The following is a 25,885-nucleotide window of genomic DNA, read 5'->3' as shown; positions in this document are numbered from 1 at the left end:
AGGAGGATATGAGATAATGTATGTAAACTACTTAGACTTGTAAACATTCAATACAATGTACATGTTAAGAGAGTAGTACTCTTCAACAAATGGTGCTGGAAAAACTAGATATCCATATGCAAAGGAATGAAGTTGGACTCTGCCCTAATACTATACACAAAGGGTTATTCAATATGGATCACAGATTTGAATGTAAGAGCTAAAACTATGAAACTCTTAAAACATAGAGCAAAAACTTCAAGACATAAGATTTGACAATGATTTACTGGATATACCAAAAGTACATGCCATGAAAGAACAGAGACATATTGGACCTCAGAAAAATCAAAGAGCTCTATGCAAAGAAACTGGAATCCTAGGACACTGTTGGTGGAAAATGTAAAATGGTGTAGCCACTGTAGAAAACAGTTCCTAAAGAAAAATAAAACTATCAAATGATCCAGCAATTCCATGCCTGGGTTCAACAACCAAAGAACTGCAAGAAAGATCTTAAAAGAGGTATCTGTATACCCATGTTAGAGCAGCATTATTTGCCAAAAGGTGGAAGCAGGGACTTCCCTGGTGATCCAGTAGTTAAGATACCAAGCTCCCAATGCAGGGGGCACAGGTTCCATTCCTGGTTGGGGGACTAAGATCCTACAAGCCGAGTGGCAAAAAAAAAGAAAAAAGAAAAAAGTAGAAGCAACACAAGTGCCCATTGATGAATAAATGGATAAACAAAATGTGGTACATACACTCAAAGGAATATTATTCAGCCTTTGAAAGAAAGGAAATTCTGAAACATGCTATGAAATGGGTATTACATTAAGTCAAACAAGCCAGTCACAGAAAAATAAACATGGTACGAATCTACTTTGATGAGGTACCTAGAATGGTCAAATTCATAGAGATGGAAAGACAATGCTGGCTGTGGAACTGGTGTGAGACCTAGATGTAGAAATAGACAATGGCCAGTCCCTGCTCAAGAGAAACTTAAGTTTAGTGAAGGAAAAAAAGCACACAGGTGAAAAAAGCAAACCTGGGGAAGAGTTGAGGCAAGTGTATGTTTCAGAAGCCCTCCCTGTAAATGATTCAGCTACTCAGAGCAAAGAGTTTGGTGACTGAAGAGATGGAATGAGTAAAGAACCATTTAAGATATTTGCTACAAACAGCACGCTCTGGCTTCTCTTCTCGGCTCTCACCAACACCATGAATGGGAAAAGGTCAAATAAAAACAAGGAGATACAGGGTGAACACAAACATGACCACAGTCTCTTCTTTAAAGAACTATGCCATAGTTAGGTCAACTCTGATCCACCACTATCTAATCTATTTACAGCTTTATTTCTGCACTGGATACTTGGCAGGAGCCTAGATTTTGTCATAGGTAGAGAGAAGCTTGTTTCCTAAGTAAAACAAGTAATGATCTGGGAGAAAGGCAAAAGTAATCAAAAAGTAAGCATAGGTAATGAAACTGGTATAGTATATAACAGCATAAGTGGAGATACATAATTAAAATATCAAACAGGAAAGTAAAACTATAATTAAACTATTATTAAAGATGAAGGTTTTTATCATCATACAAACTCTAAATTAAACCAAACCTCCAAAAGTGAGTACATTAACTGTTGCTTTAAAAATATTAACTATCATAAAAATCAGCTGTAGCTGAAAGTCTCATAGGCAGTGAGCACTATGTTGAGGTAGCAGTCTACACTGGGAGGTTCTAGCTTTACTTTCAAATATATGCCAACAGGTCCAACGAAAGTAGCTCTCTAAGAGAGAACAACAGTTATTTGGAATCAGAACTTCGAACACAGAAGACAAAATGCTAAATAAAATTTACCTCATTGTCCTGCTTCTCATCTCCAGATAAATCATCGTCTACATCACTACCTGTGCCTTCAATTGCAAGAATACCATTCCTAATGGACGGAATCATGTAGAGCTGCTGAATCACAGAGTTCATGTAACAAGTAGCACCAGCGTTTTTCAGCCCCACAAATCCTTTTGGTGGGCGGGGTCCAACAGGCGGTAGATATTCCCACTCAGTAAGTGCTTCACAAGCTGAGAGAAGACAAGAGATTCTTGTAGTGTGAATTCAAATATTTTGCCCACTTTACCCTTTATCCAGTTGATAAATTAACATCACCAACAATTCCACCATTGTTACGGTGACCTGAAGCGGTGCGCTAAGCATACATTTCAGTCTCAACAAACCTAAGATGTATGGCCACATGTACCTCTGTATACATTCTTGCCCCAGGGTCTGTGAACCTGAGTTTTATCTGAGGTTGCTTCTATGGCAGTCTCAGTAGTCCCATAAGATGGCACAAGGCTATTTTCTACATTTACTTTTAACTTTAGTATAGTTTAGTCATTATGAACTTTAACTTATTCTACTTTTGTATGTTTTTTTAAAGTGCCTTCAAACTCATTCTGGCATGAAGTGTTATATAAATATATTATAGCTTACTCAGTTTTAAATAATCCTAAGATATTACCTGGGTTGATAGCCAGGTTCTGATACCTACCAACTCTTTTATCTTCAGCTAAGCCTCTGTTTCCTTCCTAAGTAGTGTCGTAATAAGAGTAACATTTGCCTTGCCTATAACTACAATGTTATTTTGAGGAGCAAAGGAGACAGTGGATTTGAGTTCTGTGAGAATTGTAAATCAATGAACATCTCCTTCTACCTAGTATAAACCTGAAAACAATGCAAATATCATCACTGCCTATAAGACCAGTTTAAGAAATTCTAGTACACTGAACTGAAAGATATATAGCTAATAAGTGGATTCAGGTAAATATCTATGTGTTGATAGGAAATAGTCAGATATGTTAAGGGGAGAACAAAGAACACTGTGCACTATATCACAATGTGTGGTTAAAAACTAAACAGAGCAAGATTTTGTGTGTGGATTCTGCACACAGAGACGCTGGGAGGACAGACAGGGGCTGAAGACGATGGTTACAGCTGTTAAAGGGGACTCCGGGCCTGGAATGGGCAGGGAACAGTTTGCAGAATATACCGTTCTTTAGTACTTAAAATTTTTACCATGCAAATGTACTACATAAAAACAAGTGGGCTTTCTGCCATGTTGGAACCTGTGGAGGAGTGCTGTGAACAGGACTTCTAAAACAAATAGGTCTGGAAGGCTATGGTCCAAGGCTCCACTTTTGGTGGCTATAAGCAGGGTCCTGTGAAACCAGAGGGAGCACTTGGTTCCTCTTCTGAAAACTGGAAGTGTTTATGCCCAAGATGAAACCAAAATTTGGGAAAGAGATGTGCTCACGTGTACAAAGCAAAGAACAGTGACTCCTGGCGCTAAACTGTACAAAACTGTAAGAATCTGGGGAAAGGATAACTTGTGTCTATGGAAACAGTGGCTTGGTTCCTGTGGAATTCTGCTGTATCTCTTGAGGGTTTAAACTTAGTGAAAACTAAAGTGTGGAATTGTTAAAAAAAAAAAAATGAAAACAAAAAACCCCCATCCTACTGTATATAGATTTTGATAGGATAACTATCTGATCTTTTAAGCAGTTTAATCAGAATCTCCTAAAATATTATTAAAAACATCCTGATATTCTAAAATACAACATATCACAAAATAACTTGAGATGTTCTTGAAGACTGCCTATAATCAATTATATTCTTAAGCTTTGGTTTTCTTCTAAAACAGAACAGCCTCCATTGTGGTTTGCTTTCTTATGTCTGTTGTGTCAGTCATTTTTATATCGCCCTCATCCCCTCTGAGTTTCAGTTCTGTATCAGTGAGATCTGGAGTCTACAGTCTGTTCCATGGGCTTCATGTGAGCATTAACTGAGGATCAAGGGCACTAGAATGTTATCTTCTCACATCCTAGTCTTTAAAACCAGATTTCTCAGAATTCATTTGAAAATAACATTGAAGAGCTTCTAAGTGAGGGCCTGAAAGATTTTTAAATGCATGTAATTTGAATTTTTACACTGTTCAACTCTGAAATCTATTGACTATTTATTCCCTCCTGGAAAAGGAAATGGCAACCCACTTTAGTATTCTTGCCTGGAAAAGCCCATGGATACAGGAGCCTGGCAGGCCACAGTCCATGGGGTCACAAAAGTCAGACACGACTTAGCGACTAAACCACCATTTATTACTCAAGTTTGGATTTTAGTCCAGATTTGACTCAAACCAAATTTTGTTGCTAAATAATTGTACCACTCACAGGAAGACATTTTACAAACATCCGAAAACTTTTCTACATTAAGACGCACTTGTAATGGTGTTAAACTAGTTGCTAAAAGAAAGGAAAACATTGAGTTGAAGATATTTACTAAAAGGAAAAGAATTTGAACACATTAGAGAATTATCTGTCATCAGAACTTTGTATTTTAAAATACTTACTAGTTATTGCTGTCCCAATGTAGTACATTTCAGTCAAAGAATCTACTATCTGTTTGAGGTTCCTCACACAGCCAACAGCTAATGCTACAAGTAACTCAAAGCCTGCATTAATGGTAGCTGGTGAACCACAGACTGGAATAGCCTGTTCGGCTGGCAGTTCTCCATTTCTCATATACTGCAGGTAAACATTGGACGCAGGGAAGATGAAATCATCAATTAATTCCTACAAAGTTGAAAAAAGATTATGTATTAGCAGTGGTATGTATTTATATAAAAAATATAGTTATTTATGTGTGCATGTGTTTCTTAAAGAAATCTCTTGGCAGGAAATAGTGTTAAATTACTAGTCAGAACACAAGATCTCATTACATTTCCGCTAACTTACTTGGATTTTCTAATAAAAAGATTCCTACTTCAAAACACTTTCCTACAATTAACAAACAAATCTAATTTGTCAGGTTAAAAACTATGTTAAGTATCAAGAACAAGCTGACTGTAGCACTTACAATTCACATTAAGTAAATTTACTCTCTTAATCACATGTATACCAAAACTCATTCTGAATTAGAAGAAAATGTCCTAAAGTAGTACTTTTTGTTTCCTTGCATTACCACGTATGTGAAAAAGCTCATTACAGAAATATGCACAGTCTTGGGACTTTCCTGGTGGTCCAGTGGCTAAGACTCCACACTCCAAATGCTGGGGGCCAGGTTTTGATCCTTGGTCAGGGAACTAGACCCCACACACTGCCACTAAATACCCTGCACGCCACAGCTAAGACCCAGTGCAGCCAAATAAATACTAAAAAAAAAGAAAGAAATATGCACAGCCTTACATAATAGAGGTCTGTCTCATTTTACATAGTCTGATGAAGTGGAAAGTTCAGAGTTTCTAAATAGAAAAATTAAATAGTGCTTACTTACACAGTACTGAAATTTTATTTATGTAAAAAATTTAGAAGCAATATTTAAAACACTACTGTAACCTCTATATTCTTTAAAAGTAGAAAAGAGAATAGGACAAGATAATATACCAAAGACTAATGATTCCATAAATTAACCAGACAGATTTGCTAATAAACATTCAGAAGGTTATGATATTCAGCCTAGGACCAAGATGACATAACTTACCTTAATGAGATTAGCACCTCCTTTTTCACAACCAATATGATACTTTTTCTCAGGGGTTTGAAAAGCCAGTAATTCTTTTGTTACCCCAAGATGACCTTCCAAGATCGTCTCTTCAATACCCGTTTCACCTGTTCTCTTAACATCATCCTGCCGAAGAAAAATATCAAATGCCTAAATTATGAAATGGCGGTAAAGAGGGAAAGAGAAGTCAGAACGAGAGAGAGCTGGACAGAGACAATTCCCTCAAACCTTTCTATTCTAAGCAATTTTTTTCCTCTCCAGAACTTTCGTAAGTAGGCTTCCCAAACCAGGAAGAAATGTTAATTTGAAGAAATGTTAATCCGAAGGCTATTAGCTACCAATCTCTTTAGAAATAAATTCTTCTACAACTAAGTGTCAGATGTTAATAAAGTTATATTAAGTGCTGACCTATCACTGATTTTTTGATAAAAACAATTCACGAATACTTTTCAAAAGATGAAAATTTGCAAATGGGCCTAAGATTCTAAAATGGAAGAAGCTGCACATCCGTGTTTTGAGTCTTATGGAAAACAAAGCATTTGACAAAACTAGTTATGCATTCATTCAGTGAATCATGAGTTAGGAATATCCAACAACACAGAGGACATTCTTTGGTTCTTTAAATCAAATTGCTCAAAGACTATAAACTAATAATAAAACATTATATTTATTGATACGATAAACACAGTATTAAATGCAACTTACCCTGATTCTCTTAAGCCAATCAATTTCGTTATTGAGAAGAACTTCTGCATTGGGTATGTTAATATTACTATTGTAGGCATAATTAAGAAGGTGTCTTAAAAGAGTAAAGTAGTCGCCTGAATGTTTAGCTCTCTCTCTGGCTGTGCTCTGAAACAATAAAGTTGAATAATATTAATTTATAAGTCCATCCTCAGAATCCACTTTTAAAATACCCAGAGTTAACTAGAGGAGACGACTAAGACAGTATGGGCAATTACTAATATTTATTAAATAAATATAGACTGCTCTAACTTTAATATAAGCTAACACCATAAATTCTTGACTGTTCCTTGTGTAAGAATGAATCACAATGATAAGCGTATTTTAAAAATGTCTCACCCCCAAAACGGTGAAGAGCAGAGTAATGAAGAAAAGTAGAGGCCTGTGTCCCATGCAACATCTGGTGCACATTAAAAAGAACTGCTCCTGTGCCACCTGGCGAACAGTTCTGAAATAAAAAATTTTCACATTCAATATATCATCTTCATGAAAAAAAAAGGAAAAAAAAAAACTTCCAACACTGTCTCTTGGGATCGGGGAACGGTGTTAAGGGGTTGGTAAATTCAAAGTAAAAATACAAGAGTATGTAACACCCCTTTAAGCAGCAACATTTCACAGATGAACTTAGGCTCTGTGTCAAGAACTAAAATGTCAAAATGTCACCAAGGGAGTTTGAGGGATACCCTCTCACACCCTCTTTCTTGGAACAGGCTGTAAATGTTCGTCTAGATACAAGAGTTGTATGGTAAGCCTTATGCATCTTCTGGGCATTCCACAGAATTTTTATCTCAAAGCATATTACTCAGATCAGCAGCATCTGAGAACTTCCTCTGTGGTTTCTCAGGTCCCAGCAACCCATGTTTTAATAAACCCTTCGGGTGATTCTAACATGTGCTGAAGACTGAGGACAACTGTATTACACAATGTTCTATGATTACGCACGGGAAAAACTTCTCCGGTCCCAGTACTGGGAGTTTTACCTAAGCATCATGGATCTCTTAAAAAATATGTATCCTATATAGCTATCACTAGAATAAATGCTTCAAGAGGGAAAGACATCATCCATTTAGTTTACTTCTGTGCCTCCAGAATGAAGAATCATGTCTGGCATGTATCAAGTGCTAAGAACTAGTTACCAGATGTATAAGTACTGTTGGTTTACAAGATGGAGGTCTGTCTCCATTAGATAGTAAGCTATTTCAAGGGCAGGGCTTTGCTTCATTGTTACATGAGTTCCTGGTACCTAAAGCAACTTCTGACATATGGAAGATGCTCAAAAAGTATCTCCTGACAAAACATTTGTGCATTTCAGACATTACCAACTACATTTTGTGAATAAGTATGTTTCTGTCAATGTGCTAGCTGATAGACAGCTTAGAACCAATTTTTAAATGCAATATAAGAAGCTGAAAGTATACATTCTGTGTACTAACCTCCCTCCTGGATATTTTTTAGCTTTCTGAACCTGTACATGGTCCTATAAACCAGAGGGACCTTTAGAAGCTTTGTCGGTTGAGTCTGGTGAAACTCAAATAAATCAATACCAAGAGTACTTAGTTTTGGGGGTAGAGGGTCCGTAACTTTTACAAAGATAAGTGTCATTCATACTGTCCCAGTTTATTTAGTTATCTTTTTTGAAGTTAGGTATGCAGCCCAAAGAGCATGAGGATCTATAAAGAGTTGATGCTTGCCAGTTCCTAATGAACCCTCCCTCACACATACAGACTTCTGATTATTTCTCACTTCTACTACTGCTGTACTTCCAGACTCTCTATCTTTTATTCGGACTAATGAAGTAGTCCAAGTGCATTTCCTGCCACTCTATAACTTATTCTCAACAAAGCAACCAGAATAAACTTAAATGTTAACCCAGGGCACATCATTCCTTTGCTCAAAACCCTCCACTAGGGGCCTTCCTTCACGGTCCAGGGGTTAAGACTCTGTGCTCCCAATGAAGGGGGCACAGGTTTTAATCTCTAGTCAGGGAACTAAGATCCCACATGCCCAGCCGAGTGGCCAAAAATGAACAAACAAAAAAACCCAACCCAAATGGAAAACAAACCCTCCAATGGATACCCATCGCACATAAAAGTTAATATCCTTACAATGATCTATAAAATCCTCACAGGCTGCTTGTTGCCTCTCTGGCCTCACCTCCTACGACTCCCCTGCCTCTGCTGTTCCAGTAATCCTCGTCTCTTCCATATTGTTCCTGCCTTGGGATATTTGCATCTGTTGTTTCTTTCTGCTTAAAGCACACTTTCCCCAAGGTGGTAGGGGGAGGGATAAACATGGAATTTGAGATTAACAGACTACTAAATATAAAGGACCTACTATATAGCACAGGAAACTATATCCAGTATCTTGTAATAACCTATGATGGAAAAGAATCTGAAAAAAATATATATATAACTCAATCATTTTGCTATACACCTGAAAACACTGTAAAGCAGCTATACCTTAATTAAAAAGCAAACATTAAAAAAATATATATTTGGTCACATAACCAAAATATATTTTTCACATAAAACATAAAATAAAATTTTAAATAAGATATGATGGAGGTGTTAGCTAACCTAAGGCTATGGTGGTAACCATATTGCAAGATATGAGTGTCTCAAACTGATACTTTGTACACCTTAAACTTACACAGTTATGTTGACTACATCTCAATAAAGCTGAAGAGAATAAAATGAAAAACAAAACACACAAAAATCCCACCCCAAAATCCAACACACTTCCTCCATAGATCACTATGTCACTCTTTTCAGAGCTTTATTTAAAAGGTCTCCTTCTCAGGGAAGCCTTCTCTGATCATCCTACATAAAACTGAACAGACCGCCTCCCCACCCCTTATCCCTAATTCCTGCTTTCTCTCAATAGCATTTATTATTATAACATACCATATATTTTCCCATGTCTTCCCTCCCCACTCCTCATCTCCCTTTTAGTAGAGACTCCAAGAAGACTGCCTTTTTTTTTTTTTTAAAAAGACTGACGTTTTGCCTGTTTTATTTACTGCTATATCCCCGGTAGCTAAGTTACATATGACAGTAATACTGATTAGAGCTCAAGTTTAAAAAGTTACCTTATGAAGGTCAAGATTAGACTGACATAAGAGGATGGAAAACCGACATTTTCTACCAATTTGATTGACTTGCACAAAAGAAGCCCAAAGCACAATCAATGTCATTAATTAAATGCTCTTAAAATGAAAAGCTAGGACTTTATAATTGGTCTTTATTCTCGGTGTATAATGTAAAAGTTCTTACCATAACCACACCTTGTGAATTTCGTACTGACTTAACAATTTCACTAAAAAAACACTTGCCTTCTAGGTATGCAAGAAAGGAAGCCAATGTCCTATTTATTTAAATCCTGTAAACCACATTTTTTAAATGGACTAAAATACATACCTCTTAGGTGAAACTAAATTCTGGAATTATAGAAAATCTAAGCAAAACCACAGTTTAATAAAAATTTCCTCAATATTAATGTGCTATAGAGATAATAAACATTTGATTTCCGGGATAAATTCTGCCAACATAAATTAATTCATTTCTGCTTCAAAAATTAAGATCAAATCTCTTACAATTAAAAAGATACTTACTTGCTGTGACAGTGCAATAGTAAATCAATAATGAATGTCTGCCAAGCCTTTTCTTTACTAAGAGTATCTAAGGCTGTTGGAATCAAGGCAAAACATAATGTCATCACTTCCATTGCTTCACAGCAAACCTGTTCATCCTCCAAATCTGGCTCATTGCCTGCATTGGTCTGTAAAATTATAGTCAGGGACAAATTACCTAGAGATGCATTTAAGAAAAATCTCATACAACTTCAAGTTAATGCTTAATACATACCTACTCACTTAAACCACTTGGCCTCAGCCTCTTTACCTACAACTCCTAAGGCCCTTTTGGAATAGTACAGAAATGACTATAAATAGAGGATGAAGTCTAATTCTATTCTTCTGCTACATCCCAAGGAGAGCTGCGGGAGTACACTGAGCATACTACCTGCTTCTCTGCCCCTGAGGCTCCTAGAGACCTTCTGAGTTGTGTACTTCTGCACCAACAACTGTTCCTTCCTCAAGAATCATTCTGGCACTGCAGCCAGTCTACTCAACTGACTACTTCCATCATGTAGCTTACCTACAGTGCTATTTTATTCAAAAGCAGTGGTCTCAGACCACTGTTCAGGAAGGATTTGAAGGTTTTATAAACTAAAATATGCTTCAGTAGGTAGCTAATAAATTCTAACCTGAATTTATCAATAAGCAGTATTTCTAGTACATGTTGGCAAAAGAACAGGCATTCAAATATTTGCTAAATGAATAAACACCACCACACCAGACATATAACAGGACATCAAAACATATCCCAGGCAAACCAGGGTTATGTTGGCCATTAAAGGGAAGCTCCTACAATTTAATTTCCCCTTCTATATATGCGGCAGTGGTTATCAAGGGCAGGTATATATAACAGAAAGTCAGAGTCAGTCTCTCTTCTTTAAATCACTTGATTAATCTAATGGGAGATCAAGGATGATTTTACTGGCTGATATTCTTGACTGCTTTAAAATAATCAAAAATATTTAATGCCATGGTATCCCAACTGACAGTCACCTAAACTAAAATCTACACAAGACAGAAAGATAATGAAAGAAGAATAAAGAGAATAGGAGAAAGCAAATTCAGTATGAAACAGTTATATCTGACCATAGTGAGAAGCAGAAAAAGATCGTTTAAGAAAAAGCCTTGTGGCACAAATTTGAAGTACTTTATTTTCAAAGTAAAATTTTACTATATCCTCACTGTAACTATGGCTACCAGTTTATTTTCAACCATTAAAATGCAACTGGTTTTAAAGATGGCAGATATAATAATTCAGCCTCATGCACAATTAAACAGCATTTACTTTAAAGTATTACATTTCTGTGATAATTCTTACCTTCTCATAAATTTTAGTGATTTCTTCATTTGGGCTAAATACTAGCTGTAATGCCCCACATCCTGATGCCCAGATGATTTTCTGGATAGCTCTAATTACACAAATATCAGGCATATATCTTGAAGCCTGCAAGACAATGATTAATTAGAACAGTTGATTATTTTGTTTAAAAACAATACCATGAAGTCTGCTGTTATTATCTGGCTCTACACTACTTTCAGAAGAATCTGAAAAAGACTATAGACGTGACCTAACCATTCCACTCCCTAGTTTTTCACCCAGGAGAAATAAAAACTTACGTCCACACAATCACTTGTACAGAATGTTCACAGGAGCTTTATTCAGAGCGAAGAAAGAGAAACAATCCAAATGTCCAAACACAATGTGGAATATTCATAATGGGATATAATACTCAGCAATAAAAAGGAATGGACTAATGGTCCACACCACTCAGATAATGCTCAAAGCCATTATTCTGAGTGAAAGAAGCTAGACCTAAAAGAACACAAACTGTAAGATTCCACTTGTGTAAAATTCTGCAAAGTGTAAACTACTATACAGTAAGAAAAGATGAGTGGTTATCTGAGGCCAGAGGAAGCAGTGACTGCAAAGGGGCATACAGAAAGAGGGACAGAGATGTTCTGTGTCTTGACTACAGTGGAGGTGTGACACAAACATGTATTTGTTAGATTTTACTGAAGTATATACTTTAGAAGGATGCTATTCATTGTACATCATGTATTATGTATGTTCAGTTGCTCAGTTGTGGCCAACTCTTTGGGACCCCATGGACTGTAGCCAACCAGGCTCCTCTATCTGTGGGATTTCCCAGACAAGAACACTGGAGTGGGTTGCCACTTCCTCCTCCAGGGGATCTTCCCAGCCTCGGGATCAAACCCACATCTCTTGCATGTGCAGGTGGATTTTTTTTTTTTTTTACCACTGAGCCACCTGGGAAGCCCCTTAAAGGCGATTAAAACCAAAAAGAACTAATATTAACATTAGACACAATTCATGTTAAGGGAACTTTATCTAGACTGACTTGGTGATTTGAGTGAGTGGGTCTAGGAAAAGGAAGCCCCCAAATGTGATAAGGGTTATTTCTACATTAACAGAGGGTCAAAAATGAAAGAAATGAACCTTCCGGAATTTGAGAGCTGTACAAGTTTAACACTAACCTCATCAGATATTTGCTGAGCAAGACGAATTGACACATTTCTAAGCATGCATTCAGATGATGGATTGGGAATGCTCTGAAGGGCACTTTGTAGCACCACTGCTTGATCATGAGTTACTTGGTTGACCTGAAAAAAGTCAAACATTTTAATACTGTGTACATACCCAGATCCAATCATTTGCCCCTCATTCATCCCCACTGCCCCAGGATGCCTTCTGTGAATACACTGTGGAACCTATGTGGCTTACAAAAGAAGTTCTTTGCATTACCAACAATGTGGGCTTTCTCTTTCCCTTGTGCAGTGGAGGGCCACGTATCCTTCTGCAAATCCCTTTTACATCAATTTGGCCTGTGTCTCCACAACTGCATTCAGCATAACGTGTAGAGGTGAGTGAGTGATCAACCCAACTGACTCATTCCAACTCTATCTAGAAACTCAGCAAAGTACTCCACATTTGTTCTCCTGGGCAGACCCTGCTCCCCATTCACCTGGTCATCAAATTCTTCTTAAAAAAGGAGAAAAACTAAGGAATATCAGTAACAGAATATGTATAAAAGGCACTAGAGCGTCACACTTAAGTTCATAAAGAAAAAACATTAAAGTCATTAGCCAGGCAATTCTGACTGTTTTACAAGTTCTACCTCCTCTTTATGCTCCAAGTGTTTCTACAACAGTATTTAAGACAAGTCTGTTTTACTAATTTTGCCTTTAGTGTCCTGCTGACTGTGAGCTCCTTGAGATTAGAGGTTATTATGTACCTTCGTATCCACAGTAGCACATTTTCTGAATAAAAGAGAAAAGTGAAAGAGGGAAACATTTATATTTTCTGTTTACCTCATTAATAAGCTCCTGTGTCAGGGATTACAATAAAAATTTGTTTTTATCTTAAGAACACCACTGTTTAGAAATCCTAGTAAGTATGTTACTTTTAATAAACAACAATTTAAGACTTAGGCTTTACTTTTATTCATTATCTTTTTTAATGAAAATTTATAACATATATGACAATGGAGAGAATAGTATTACCCACTGTGTTGCTTTAACAATTATGAACAAAAGGACCAAAATTATCTTGGCTAACCACTCCCTCTCACTTTCCATCCTCTCCCTACCCCAGGGTTATTCTGAAGCAAATCCTAAATACTATACAAAATCATTTGTAAATGACAATTATTTTTGAGAGGGTTCTTTGTTTTCAACATAATCATAAGTATCATCACACCTAAAATAATTATATTATCTCAATTACATGTGATTATAATATCACATATATAATCAATATTCTAATCTCACTAAGACCTAAGCCATTCCTAAAACAGAAAATTTGTATTCCTGAACCTTGTATCTTCTATTGTTAACTTAGAAAACCATCACTTATGAGGCATGTAAAAGAATTCAAATGCATAATTTTGACTTCTCAGAGACAGACACGGAATTCTGGCATGTCTTGAGAACCAAGACGAAAACAGTCAAAATGAGATCAGAATTGGAGGTTACGCCTGTTAGGGTGGGAAGAGAGGCTGGCAACAGGGTAAATCAGTTACAGATGACCCCTGAACAGCATGAGTGTTAAGATAGACATTCCATGCAGCTGAAAATCCGCACATAGCTTTACAGTTGGCCCTGAGTATCTGTGGTTCCAATCAATTTAGGATGGTGTAGTACTGCAGTGCTCATTGAACAATCAATGTATAAGTAGAGTCGAGCAGTTCAAACCTGTGTTGTACATGGGTCAACTGCACATCTTTTTTATTACCACCTGTGTCTATATGAGGTAGTAAGAGATTCATATGGAGTGTTTAACAGGTTAAAAATAATTGAAAGAGCGACTTCCCTGGTGGTCCAGTGGTCAGGACTCTGCCTCTTCACTGTTGAGAGTCCAGGTTCATTTTCTGGTTAGGAAACTAAGATCTCACAAGCTGCTCAGCAAGGCCAAAATAAATTAAATAACTGAAAGACTATCTGGGGTTTCTCGTGGTTCCATACCAATTTTAGGATTATTTGTTCTAGTTCTGTGAAGAATGTCACAAGTATTTTGACAGCAATTGCATTAAATCTGTAGATTGCTTTGGGTATGAACATTTTAACAATATTAATTCTTCCAATCCATGAACACAGCATAACTTTCCATTTCTTTGTATCATATTACAACTTCCTTTTATCAATGTCTTATAATCTTCAGAGTATAGGTCTTTCATTTCCTCAGTTAAATTTCTTGCTACGTATTTTTTTTCATGTGATTCCTTTCTTGATTTCTCTGATAGTTTCTTATTAGCATATAGAAATGCAACAGATTTCTGTATATCAATCTTGTATCTCACAACTTTACTGAATTCACTTATTCTACTATTTTTTTTTTGGTGGGGCTTTTAAGGTTTTCTAAAAATAGTATCATGTCATCTGCAAACAGGGATTCAACGATTCCAGTGCTGGGTATATACTTGAAGAAAATGAAAACCCTAATTAGGACAGACACATGCACCTCAATGTTCATACCAGCATTATTCACAATTACCAAGATATGGAAGGAAGCAATCTAAGTGTCCATCAACAGATGAATGGATAAGGACGACGTGGGGTGTGCGCAGTGTATATACAATGGAATATATTACTCAGCCATAAAAAGAATAAAGATTTGCCATTTGTGAATACATGGACAATCATGAGGGTATTATGCTAACAGAGTAAGTTAGAGAAAGACAAATACTGTATATTTTTATGTATATGTGGAATCTGAAACATAAAACAAACAAGTATAGCTAAACAGAAATAGAACCACAGATACAGAAAACAAACTAGTGGTTACCAGAGTGGAAAGGGGTTGGTTGGAGAAGGGCAAAAAAGGTGAAGGGGATAAGAGGTACAAACTACTAGGTATAAAGTAAGTGAGTTATAAGGGTATAAGGTATAGCACAGGGAATATAGCCAACATTTTATAACTACATGAAGTATGATCTATAAAAACATCAAATCACTATGCTGCACACCTGAAACTAACGGTAACAGTGTAAGTCAACTACGTGTGGATAAACATTAACTGAAAGTCCATAGGACTTAAGGGGGCCAGGAAGAACTCTCCGCTCAGAGTACAGTCAGTGAAAAGCATTTGTAATTTTAATACAAATATAATTTAATAGAAGGAAACCAATAAAATGAGGTACTACTGGAAAGGAACTGAAAGCATTTTGAATCAACTCTGAACTCTATACTTAAGAGTTGCTAAGAAGTTTAACTTAAAAAACTGCCATCTATTATTATAAAAAGATTTTTTAAAAGTCTGTATTACCGATGCCATGGGATTCACGCCTTCCACACCTGGCTGACAAGCTTCTGCCACGGCTCGAACATGACCATAGCCAATGGCAGTTAGTAACAGCTTGGCTATTTTAAGAGCATTGAGGTAGGCACCCCTTCGAGTTTCCATATCTGCATTTGGTAAGAAGTTATTTCTGGTTAGCATGCTCAAGACAAGGGGGAGGCCACCACTTTTCAAGAAGTGAAACTGAAAATCAGAGGAATCATCAGCCAGAGGTGCACCAGCAGGCATTAACAAGGCATAGACTACCTGGAAAAAAGAAAAACTGTATTAAAAGATTTAAAAAAGACAACTTATTTGCCTCATCATCATTAGTTTAAAATTTTCCTGTATTTTAAAATTCTTTCAAAAATACTTCACAAGTTTTCCATGTTCTTCACACTACCATATAAAAGGTCAAATTTAAAGGACATGGGATAAATTCAAAAAGTAAAAACAAACCTCTGTTAGGTATAGTACTTGTGAGGCTGAAGGACCAAAGAAAAGTGAGTCAAGAGATGGACTAAGGCTGCTGTCTCCAAGTTTGGCATGGTCTAAACAAATAGCTCTTAATTTTTCTATTGTTGTGCTATCTGTAAGAAAAAAAAGAGACATAGTCTAAAATAAAACATAATTCATGCATTCATATTTTATTTTGGATATTCTGAAGACTACTTAGGTATGGAATAGAAATTAATTGAGTTATAGACTCAAACTTCACAAGACATAACGAGATCTGCATTGATTGAAAACAAAGAAAAAGCCACAACCAACCAGGGCTCTTTTATTACTCAACCCAGGTATGAAGGAAGCAGTGTCCTCCTACTCAGATCTGAAATCAACATGTCTTCCTCAGACACTAGAGACTGAAGATGGAGAAGGAAATGGCAACCCTCTCCATTATTTTTGCCTAGGAGAGCCTATGGACAGAGGAACCTGGCAGGCTACATGGAGTCACGAAGATTCCAGTGACTCCAGTGATTGAACACACAGCAACGGAGACGAAAAAATACAACACACTTCACAAGGAAGGAGTTGAAAATAACAAAATGCAAGTATGACAAGCTCTCTCTCCAACTTTTCTAATGTTAGCCTCCATGACACCATGTTTAACTGGTTTGTTACAACGCAAGAAACTTAGTGGTACCATTCGAAACTGTACCTTAAAAAGTAAACATTAAAAAAAAAAAAAGAACAGTACCTCAAAGTAAAAAGATTTTTTTGGATAATATTAAAAGATGCACTTCATTTAAATCACAGTGAAAAGATACCGTAGAAAAGAGAAAGAATCCCATTATTAGCTATCAAACACTCAAACTTACTTCAGGAAGTACTTTAATAATGAAATAATTTGCAAGGTAAATGCCCTATGATTTAAATACACTTGGATAAATAAGATTTTCTTTTTTTAGTAAAAGCTTTTTTTTTGAAGAGTAAAGATAACTGAAAATTACTATAATTTCCATAGGTTAAGCTAATTTTTAGGGGCCCGGAAATATCTTATCAAAAAAATTAAATTAGTGTTGAAATTGTTGGTTTTCCCTATTCTGAAGGGGGAGTAACATGTAACTAAATGAAATATTGTTTTAATAATATAACATTTGTGAATATCTTCTCCTGTCATTAAATATTCACCCTCTACATCATTTTTAATGATTAACGTCATTTTAACCAGTATACTAGTTTAATCTCTAACAATGGGTATTTTAGGTTTTCTCAAAAAACTTTTTTTAGACAATAAAGATCCAAATTATTCTCTACAAAGAAACCAATTCATACACTATATCGGAAAATATCTTGCTTAGTTTTATAAGTATTCTGAGTGAAGGGCAAAGGGAATAGGAGAAAAGAAACATGGGCTATAAGAAAAGGATGCAGTGAATTTTAAGTAAATCATTTAACGTTGGATTCTAGTTTATTCATTTGAGGGATATGAACCAAATCACTAGTGGCCATTTCACCTTTAGTATCTATGAACCTAAATAACTTTAGGTCTTCAATTATGCACATGCTCATTTAACAAAATATGGAAAATAACAGAAAAATTTAAACTGCCCATAATCCTGGATTTTAGTTTATTTCTTTCTAGTCCTTTGAAGAGATACCTAAGCCAAATTAATTATATACCAGCATGCTATTAAAAAGTCTAGAAAAATGATGAGCAGTAACACATGAGTTAGGAGTACAAACTTTAGAGCCCAACTGCATGCATTATCTTAGAACTTCCTCTAAGCTGTGTGCCTCTGGCCAAAAGCAGCAGTGGCGGTGGCGGCGGCGGCGGCAGCAGCAGCAGCAGCAACAATAACAACAATCACTCTGTGCCTCAGTTTCCCCAACAACAACAAATCACTCTGTGCCTCAGTTTCCCCATCTTTAAAATACAAATAAAAATAATAATTCCCTCCATAGAAATGTTGTGAGGTTAAGTAACTTAACAAGTGTGAAGATATTAGTTAGACCAAACTCCTGGGAAAAAGAAAGCTCTGAAGAGGAAATGCAACTCCTTTGCTGGTAAAGCAATATACATTTTAACTTCTCTGTATCAGGCAAGAACCTGATTTCCTGATGTGCATAAGGGTCACAAGAACTTCTGAGGAGTTTACCTACAGAGGACAGTGTAAGTTCTAAGGTTTAACAGCAAATTATAATGGAGGCACTTGACTTTGGGCAAAGATTCAGAATAAATAGAAGTAAATTACTAGGAAAAAGCTTCTAATTCCACCTTGGTTTTGTTACTCCTTTTAAAATATGTGCAAGTGTGCACAAACACTAAATGATTCCTCAAATGTTAGAAACAAAATGTATAACTACTTCCTCTTCTTTGAGCTCCTGCTTCCTTTCCTAAAGAATGTGTTCATGCACATGCCCATGTGTGTAACAACCACAGTGACAGAGACTAGGTTAACACTTCTTGAATACTGATTAAATACCAGTCACTAGGCTAGGGTGTTCCATATACAATCCCATTTAATCCATACAATTCTATTAAAAAACTAAGAAAACTTATGGCTAAGGCCATGGAGTAGCAAGTTGAAGAAGCAGGATCTGAACTCAAGCCCATTTGAGTCCAAAGCCTATGATTTGTCTACTGTCATACAACCATTACTGGCATTTTCAAAGCTGGCTATTTCAAATTTAGGTACGATACTTGGATTATATAAAATATGATAAAAGCACCCTCTTAAGTTTTCTGCTTGAGCTGCCTGGCAAGAGCTCCCTCTCACCACCTGGTGGCAGTAGGCTCCAATCACAAGATCAGGGATTATGAGATGGCCTTTTCAAATGTTAAAGTTGAATTTGCATGTGTAAAGCAACAACTGTGACTCAAATACTAGGTAAGTAAAATAAATTCTAAGCAATACAACAGATAAAGATCAAATTAAATCAAGTCATTAAGAAACGCTTTATTTAAGAATCTAATTAACATCTGAACTGATTCTATATCATATGACTCAGATGGGGTAAGAAGGGTCAACATGGTTGTCTACTTTAGAAAAAGGAGATAACAGAAACACAAGACAGTTTGAAAAATTATCTAGGCCAATTACTGAACTGCATTTATCAGCAATACACTTCACTAAAATGAGAATAAATTAAAATACATGAACTCAAAAAGAATAAAGACACTGAAAGGAGTGGAAAGAACGTTAGAGATGTCAGCAAGTTACTGAAGGTGTAGAGGGGATGGAAGATATTAATAGCTGGCTTAGCTGAACCCAAGAAGTGCTTTTTGGGGAGAAAGAAAAAGGGTACTTATAAATCAGCATCCCACCAAATTCTAGGAAAGTTAAGGATATGAAAGCAAAACATACTTAGCAGATACAGATGAATCAAAGACTTTACAGTGACTGAAGTCTGCAAAAGCAGCAACTTTCTCCTCTCTCTCTCCCCAACAGACTGATAAAGCTGGGAAGCAGATGTCTCACTAACGCAGAGAATAGAGACAAATATGGAATGCAGAAAAACTAAAAAGCAGGATTAGTCAGTATGAGTCCATGTTTGTTTTCTGATATAAATGTGTGTGTGTTTAAGTGTGTATTACTTCCTCAGATCAAAGAAAAGGCCTAGGTGACAAGAACGCCCCAATAGTTATGAGCACAATTGAGCTGCTACATTCTAGCAGAGTACCCTCCCCCTTGCTAAAAGGAGAAATGCCTGATTCTAGGGCTGGAACAGAGAAAGCACTACATGAACTTTAAATATCTTGTGCCAGAAACTAAAAAGTACTTGAAAGATGATAAAACTATATCTAAACTACATCTAAAAAAAGCATTGGGTTCATATTAAAAACAGTGCATACATCCACTGACCATAACTGGGACAACTGAGCATCAAACTAAATAATGATTATAATGGCTATAATGGATATGGTGGTTAGATAGCACCACCGACTCAATGGACATGAACTTGAGCAAACTCTGGGCGACAGTGGAGGACAGGGAAGCCTGGAGCGCCTGCAGTCTATGGGGTCACAGAGAATCGGATACAACTCAGCAACTGAGCAACAACAATGTAATGGCTATAACCCGATGGATAACATAAGAATCTATGAGTAAATAGTGATCACACATTAATTTACAGGGGAGAAGCAAGGCTCTACTTTATTGTTCTTGGAGTTCTTGAACTGTACTTACAACTTTTCCGTAAGGTAGTAAATGTTTCCAAAAAGTTTTTTTTAACATTTTTTAAAAGTTGTATAGAATTGAATGATCTGGTCCAATTCTCTCCACCAACTCTTATTTTCAGCTCATAACTTTGTAGAACGTTAGGTTTTAGACGAAAACATCTATTAGCGTACAAACACTGGAATGTGTTCATGAAAAACAAAATCCTATGGAAAGGATTCCTTGGAGGAAGGTCTTAAAATTTTAACACTAGAATATCTGGGGTCAAGAAGTTAACAGAAGAGCTAGAAAAAGTTAAGGATGCCACCACAAAGCTGAACTACTCATCAAATGTGAACTATTATTCAGATTAATATTGTTTCGGAAACAAACAAACCAAACCACCTCCCATGTACCCCTTCTGAAATAAATGCACGAAGGTGTGCCTCAGCACGATAATAGAGTCCCTCAAGAAAGGCTCAAGACACAGGAGCTGATGAACATAAATCTACCATAGGAAGGCTGAAGAAAGAAGTTCCAAAATGGTAACTGCATAACAAACAGCAACCAGATGAGAGGAGGCAGAAGAAAAATTCCAGAACAGTGGAGCCATCATATAATACCCATGATAATGGAAAATTATTAAGCCCTGAAAAAAAAAAGCTGCCATTAATCTAGCAAACTACTTTTCACACACTCTTGAAAAAGCAGATGCTGAATATGATTTTAAGAAAATACTGGAGGAGGAACTTCCCTACAGGGCCAGTGGTTAAGGCTCCGCCCTTTCACTGCAGGGGGCTTGGGTTAGATCAGGGAACTAAGACCCTGCATGCCGTGTGGCGCAGACAAAAAAAGGAAAACGAAAATATGGGAAGAATGTAGAAATAATTTCTCATTTACACAATGGAAAATCCGTAGGTAGGTAAAACTGACAGTTGTATGAGGGTATTATTTACAGATAATACAAACACAAATAATAAAAGCTACGAATTGAAAATGGTTGTTTCCCAGGAATAAAAAAGAAACATGCTATAGATGACACATGACCCAAAACACAACCCAAGGGTCAGAAAATGTTTTCTGTAAAGGGCCAGATAGTAAATATTTAAGGCTTTGCAGGTCATATGGTCTCTGCTGCTATGCTACGACAAAAGCAGTTACAGACAGCATGTACATGAATGAGCATAGCTTGTACACCAATAAAACTTTGTTTATGGATATCAAAATTTAAATGCCAATATAATTTTCGTAAGTCACAAAACATTCTTTTTGATTTTTTTCTTTAGCAATCAGAAAATGTAAAAACCATCCTTAACTCTTGGACTGTTCAAAAAGCAGGCAGTGGGCTGGATTTAGCCAGTGAGCTATAGTTTGCCAATTCCCATTATTTTCCATTTGGAACAGAATTTGTTAACAAACCCATTCCTGTCCAACATGTACTTTATCAACACCATAATTATTTACGAAGAAAATTCTTACCTGGTGGCATAAGTTTCATAAGTACTCTTGCTCCATCTCTAAGAGGTGGCATATTTAAGCTGCTACCCAAGTCTGCAACTTGCCAAAGGAAAGAGATGTATCTGGGATTCAGTGACATTATCTAGAATACAAAATACACAGAATGTTTATCTGTAAATTATACCTCCACAAAGGAAGAGTCCCCAAATAAATGTGTTTGTTAATCTCCATACTGCTGCTTGTGTCATTTCTATCCTGAAATGGTCGGCCTACACCATCTTCTCACCTTTAGAAATCCTTTGTAATGTAGACTGAATATATTATCCAAGCCATCTCTAGTACTTTGTGTCTGACAGCTTTTTCACTATTTTGTTAAACTATTCCTATTATTCATACAAGTCAGATTCTGTATAAACAAACGGCTGCCATGCCCCACTAACAGTTAAATTCCTAATCCAACTGATTGAGAGAGCCAACTCTTCTGACACTAGAGTGGCTGGTATTATTAAAATTTTTGTGGGGAGGTAAGGGAGGGAGAAGTTACTTTCTTTAGAAACAAAAATACGTTACTGATGATCTGACAAAGACTGCGGGGTATTTTCCTATAGAAACAGTTCTGAAGATTTCATTTTTTGTGGCACAAATACAAAATACAGTGCTATTTTTCTCAGTGAACTTACAAGTAATAATTGAGTTGTATAATAGGCTAGTTTTATATAAATATACTGGCACTCTATCTATATAAAATGTGGTTTTTTAAATTTCAACCAAGTTACAACCACCTTTCAAAGGGATCCATTTGAAAGCTGATGGTTAACTGTACAGTTGATATTTTGCCACAATAAATTGTAAGCTCAAAAAAAAAAAAAAGAACTATTCTATACACGTTCTTAAATAATCTAGCATAATGCCTTGCAGATAATAGTTCAAAACTATCTACTCACCACCCCAGGCAAACAGCTTTCCACTTCTGGATTGGGACCATCACTGTAATGATTACCATGGTTTCCAGGAGACCCAGTTGAGGAATCAGAAGAGCTATCAGGGCTTGAAGGCATATTGGAACTGATCTGTGTAAGTTTGGCTGTAATTAGCTAAAAATGATATACTAAGTTAGTATCAAAGACAAGGAAAAATACACAAAACAGTAGTGATATACCAATCAAAACAAAAAACTACACGCTGTATTTTCAGAAATATAATTTATAACTGTTGTCTAACCTAATCACTTAAACAGTTTTGTTTTTAGAAATCTTTTCCTCTGCTATATTGTAGGTACCATTATGCCTGTCTCAGTGTTATAGTAATTCAAAACACCTAATACAGTTGCACATACAATGGATGCTTCATTAACATTTATTGATTGAAATGCTGACTACTAAACTGAGTCCCAGGCTTGATTTTCTTGAAAAATTTGGTAATTATAGATACTTACCGACTTATCTTTTAAGTTTAATTGTCCGATCAATTTTCTATCATCTGCAGGATCGATCAGTTCACCACCCACAAAGAGCTCAATTTTTGTATGAGCTACATTGGCTTTGATACGATTGAGAATACATCGTCGTACTGAACCGATTGTATCATTTGTATGAGACCATACATCCAAGTCATCAACCTGTCTGCCTTGGTTTGGAAATCGAACTATAAAAGAGAGATGTTTACCACGGAAAGCTCTGGGGAAATAAAAAGGGAAAACATCATCGTATTGAGCAGACTTTCAATCTTCTTGCTAAGAAAATAAAGCTAGGAATTTAAAATGGAATATTTTCTTACTAAACAAGAAAAAATGAGTTAAAGACATGTGTGCTGTGCTTAGTTGCTCAATCATGTCCGACTCTTTGCAACCCAATGGACTGTAACGTGCCAGGCTCCTCTGTCCATGGGGATTCTCCAGGAAAGAATATTGGAGTGGGCTGCCATGCTCTCCTCCAGGGGATCTTCCCAACCCAGGGATCGAACCCAGGTCTCCCATGTTGCAGGAGGATTCTTAACCATCTGAGCCACCAGGGAAGCCCATATTATTTTTAGGATCTTAAAAACAAGTATTTACTGCTCCTTTTAACTACAAATATTATAAGTAATCTTCAAAACCCAACAATCATAGTTGTTACTCTTGTACTTAAGTTTATAGGTATCTAGTTACAAGACATTATAACAGAGACATGAGTAATATTTCACTTATTTTTATGCTATAAAAGCCCAACTAATACCAAAACTCATCCCCTCAATGATATTTATGTTGGCATATTATTTTCTATAGGTAAGAAGCAAAAAAATAAACATATTCAAGGAGCAGTTTAAATAATTTCATGGTTAAAAATAGAACTCTTAAATACTAATGGCTCATATTCAATAAATATTTCTAAATTACACATATTATTAGAAATTACTAAATGGTAAAGCCTTAAGAGAAATATTAATAGACCCAAACATGAGTGAATTAGGTAACGGAAATTTTAAGAGGCACAAATTCCCAGTTACAAAGTAAGAGTCATGGGACAGGTGGTAACTAGGCTTATCATGGTGATCGTTCTGTAGTGAAATATTCAACCACTATGTTGTATACCAGGAATTAACACAGTATTGTAGGTCAGTTATACCTCAAAATCAAATAAACTCATAGAAAAAGAGATCAGACTTATGATCAGCAGGCAGAGGGAAGGACAGGGAGTGAGGAATTGAATAAAGGTGATTAAAAGGTACAAACTTCCAGTTATAACTAAGTACTACAGATGTAATGTTCAACATGATTAACAAAATGCTATTATATATGAAAGCTGTTAAGAGAATAAATCCTGACAGTTCTTAGCACAAAGGAAGAGTAATTTCTTTTCTTTTCTATCTATATGAGATGATGAATGTTCACTAAACTTATTGCAATCATTTCATGATATACTAAATTATTATAAACTTATAAACACTGTATGTCTATTATATCTTAAAAAATTGGGTGAAAAAAGAAATGTTAGTAATCATTTGAAAATATTTCTTACTATATTGGCTATCTGTCAAAGCAGCCTATTTTAAGAGTTCTTTCCAATTAACTCTGCAATCAGACTATACTATTATTTTCAAAAGTGGAAACGAACGGTGTCCAAACACTTCAACGGCAAAATATCCCTGGCAACATTTAATGGGCAATAAAGTCAATGGCAAAAACAAAAACAAAACACCAAACAACCCCCCGCCCCCAGAATAAAAAGAAACTAGACTTAATCTGAATGCCCTAAACAAAAAGCAACAAAACACAGATCCAGAAAACCAAACAAAAAAGGTCTACTATTAAAAAAGGATTCTGTAAGATACAAACATTGTTCTTAAGATGCTAAACATTTTCAAAAATGAAAAATTTCCTTTCCTTCTTCCTGTACATCATCACTTTTTAAAATCCAATGGATAGGAGACTGTCAATTAGTAGCAGCACAGTAGATCAGTTACAAACCTTGACATAGGTAGAATTGTTCTTTCCTCATGATAATCACTGTCACATTCATTTATATATTCCCTTAATACAGTTAATACTCGAACCATTCGAACAGCTTCCTGTCTTGCACAATTAATACTGTCTTTGTCACCATCCAAAACACATAAAGTGTCATAAGAGGCTTTCAGACGATCAAAGCAAGACTGAATGAAGTCTTCATGGATCACCACCTACAAACAGTGGGCCAAATAAAGACAGTTGAAGTTTTATATAATTAAAGATGGGAACAATTAACTTAAAGGTAGATCTCATTTAACCATAATCATATTTAACAAGAGTTTATACTGATAATAAAACACACTATGTTTGAAAACAGACTTGTGGTTGCCAAGGTGGGGAGAGAGGTTAGGGGAGGGAAGGATTGGGATTAGCAGATATAAACTATTATATATGGAATGGATAAACAACAAGGCCCTACTGCATAGCACAGGGAAATATATTCAATATCCTGTGATAAACCATAATGGAAAATAATATGAAAAAGACATTGTATATATGTATAACTGAGTCACTCTGCTGCACAGCAGAAATTAACAAAACACTATAAATTAACTACACTTCAATAAAATAAAAACAACAATAAACACTCATTATGTTTTGTCAAAGAAAGCTAAGGTTATTTAAAAGTTAACAAGTGTAAACTAGACAC

General features: G+C 36.0%; 1 protein-coding gene across 14 annotated transcripts in view; it reads right to left on the bottom strand.

The window, feature by feature from the left end:
• USP9X (ubiquitin specific peptidase 9 X-linked) overlaps positions 1 to 25,885 on the bottom strand; it is a 115,348-nt gene that overhangs the window by 20,695 nt on the left and 68,768 nt on the right. For all 14 annotated transcript variants that reach the window (XM_060407499.1, XM_060407504.1, XM_060407502.1 and 11 more), the window contains 14 exons: positions 25,195 to 25,406; positions 23,185 to 23,425; positions 22,694 to 22,843; positions 21,771 to 21,891; positions 16,150 to 16,280; positions 15,679 to 15,957; positions 12,393 to 12,518; positions 11,215 to 11,340; positions 9,873 to 10,039; positions 6,602 to 6,710; positions 6,224 to 6,370; positions 5,498 to 5,644; positions 4,368 to 4,590; positions 1,826 to 2,046 (listed from right to left, as the gene is read on the bottom strand). In XM_060407499.1, coding sequence (XP_060263482.1) covers positions 1,826 to 2,046; positions 4,368 to 4,590; positions 5,498 to 5,644; positions 6,224 to 6,370; positions 6,602 to 6,710; positions 9,873 to 10,039; positions 11,215 to 11,340; positions 12,393 to 12,518; positions 15,679 to 15,957; positions 16,150 to 16,280; positions 21,771 to 21,891; positions 22,694 to 22,843; positions 23,185 to 23,425; positions 25,195 to 25,406 — 2,400 coding nt within the window. The remainder of the gene's footprint in view (positions 1 to 1,825; positions 2,047 to 4,367; positions 4,591 to 5,497; positions 5,645 to 6,223; positions 6,371 to 6,601; positions 6,711 to 9,872; positions 10,040 to 11,214; positions 11,341 to 12,392; positions 12,519 to 15,678; positions 15,958 to 16,149; positions 16,281 to 21,770; positions 21,892 to 22,693; positions 22,844 to 23,184; positions 23,426 to 25,194; positions 25,407 to 25,885) is intronic.

The sequence above is a fragment of the Ovis aries genome, chromosome X, assembly GCF_016772045.2.
Source record: "Ovis aries strain OAR_USU_Benz2616 breed Rambouillet chromosome X, ARS-UI_Ramb_v3.0, whole genome shotgun sequence".
Classification (NCBI taxonomy): domain Eukaryota; kingdom Metazoa; phylum Chordata; class Mammalia; order Artiodactyla; family Bovidae; genus Ovis; species Ovis aries.
The sequence above is the reverse complement of the archived record's forward strand: the minus strand, read 5'-3'. Positions and strand labels throughout refer to the sequence as shown.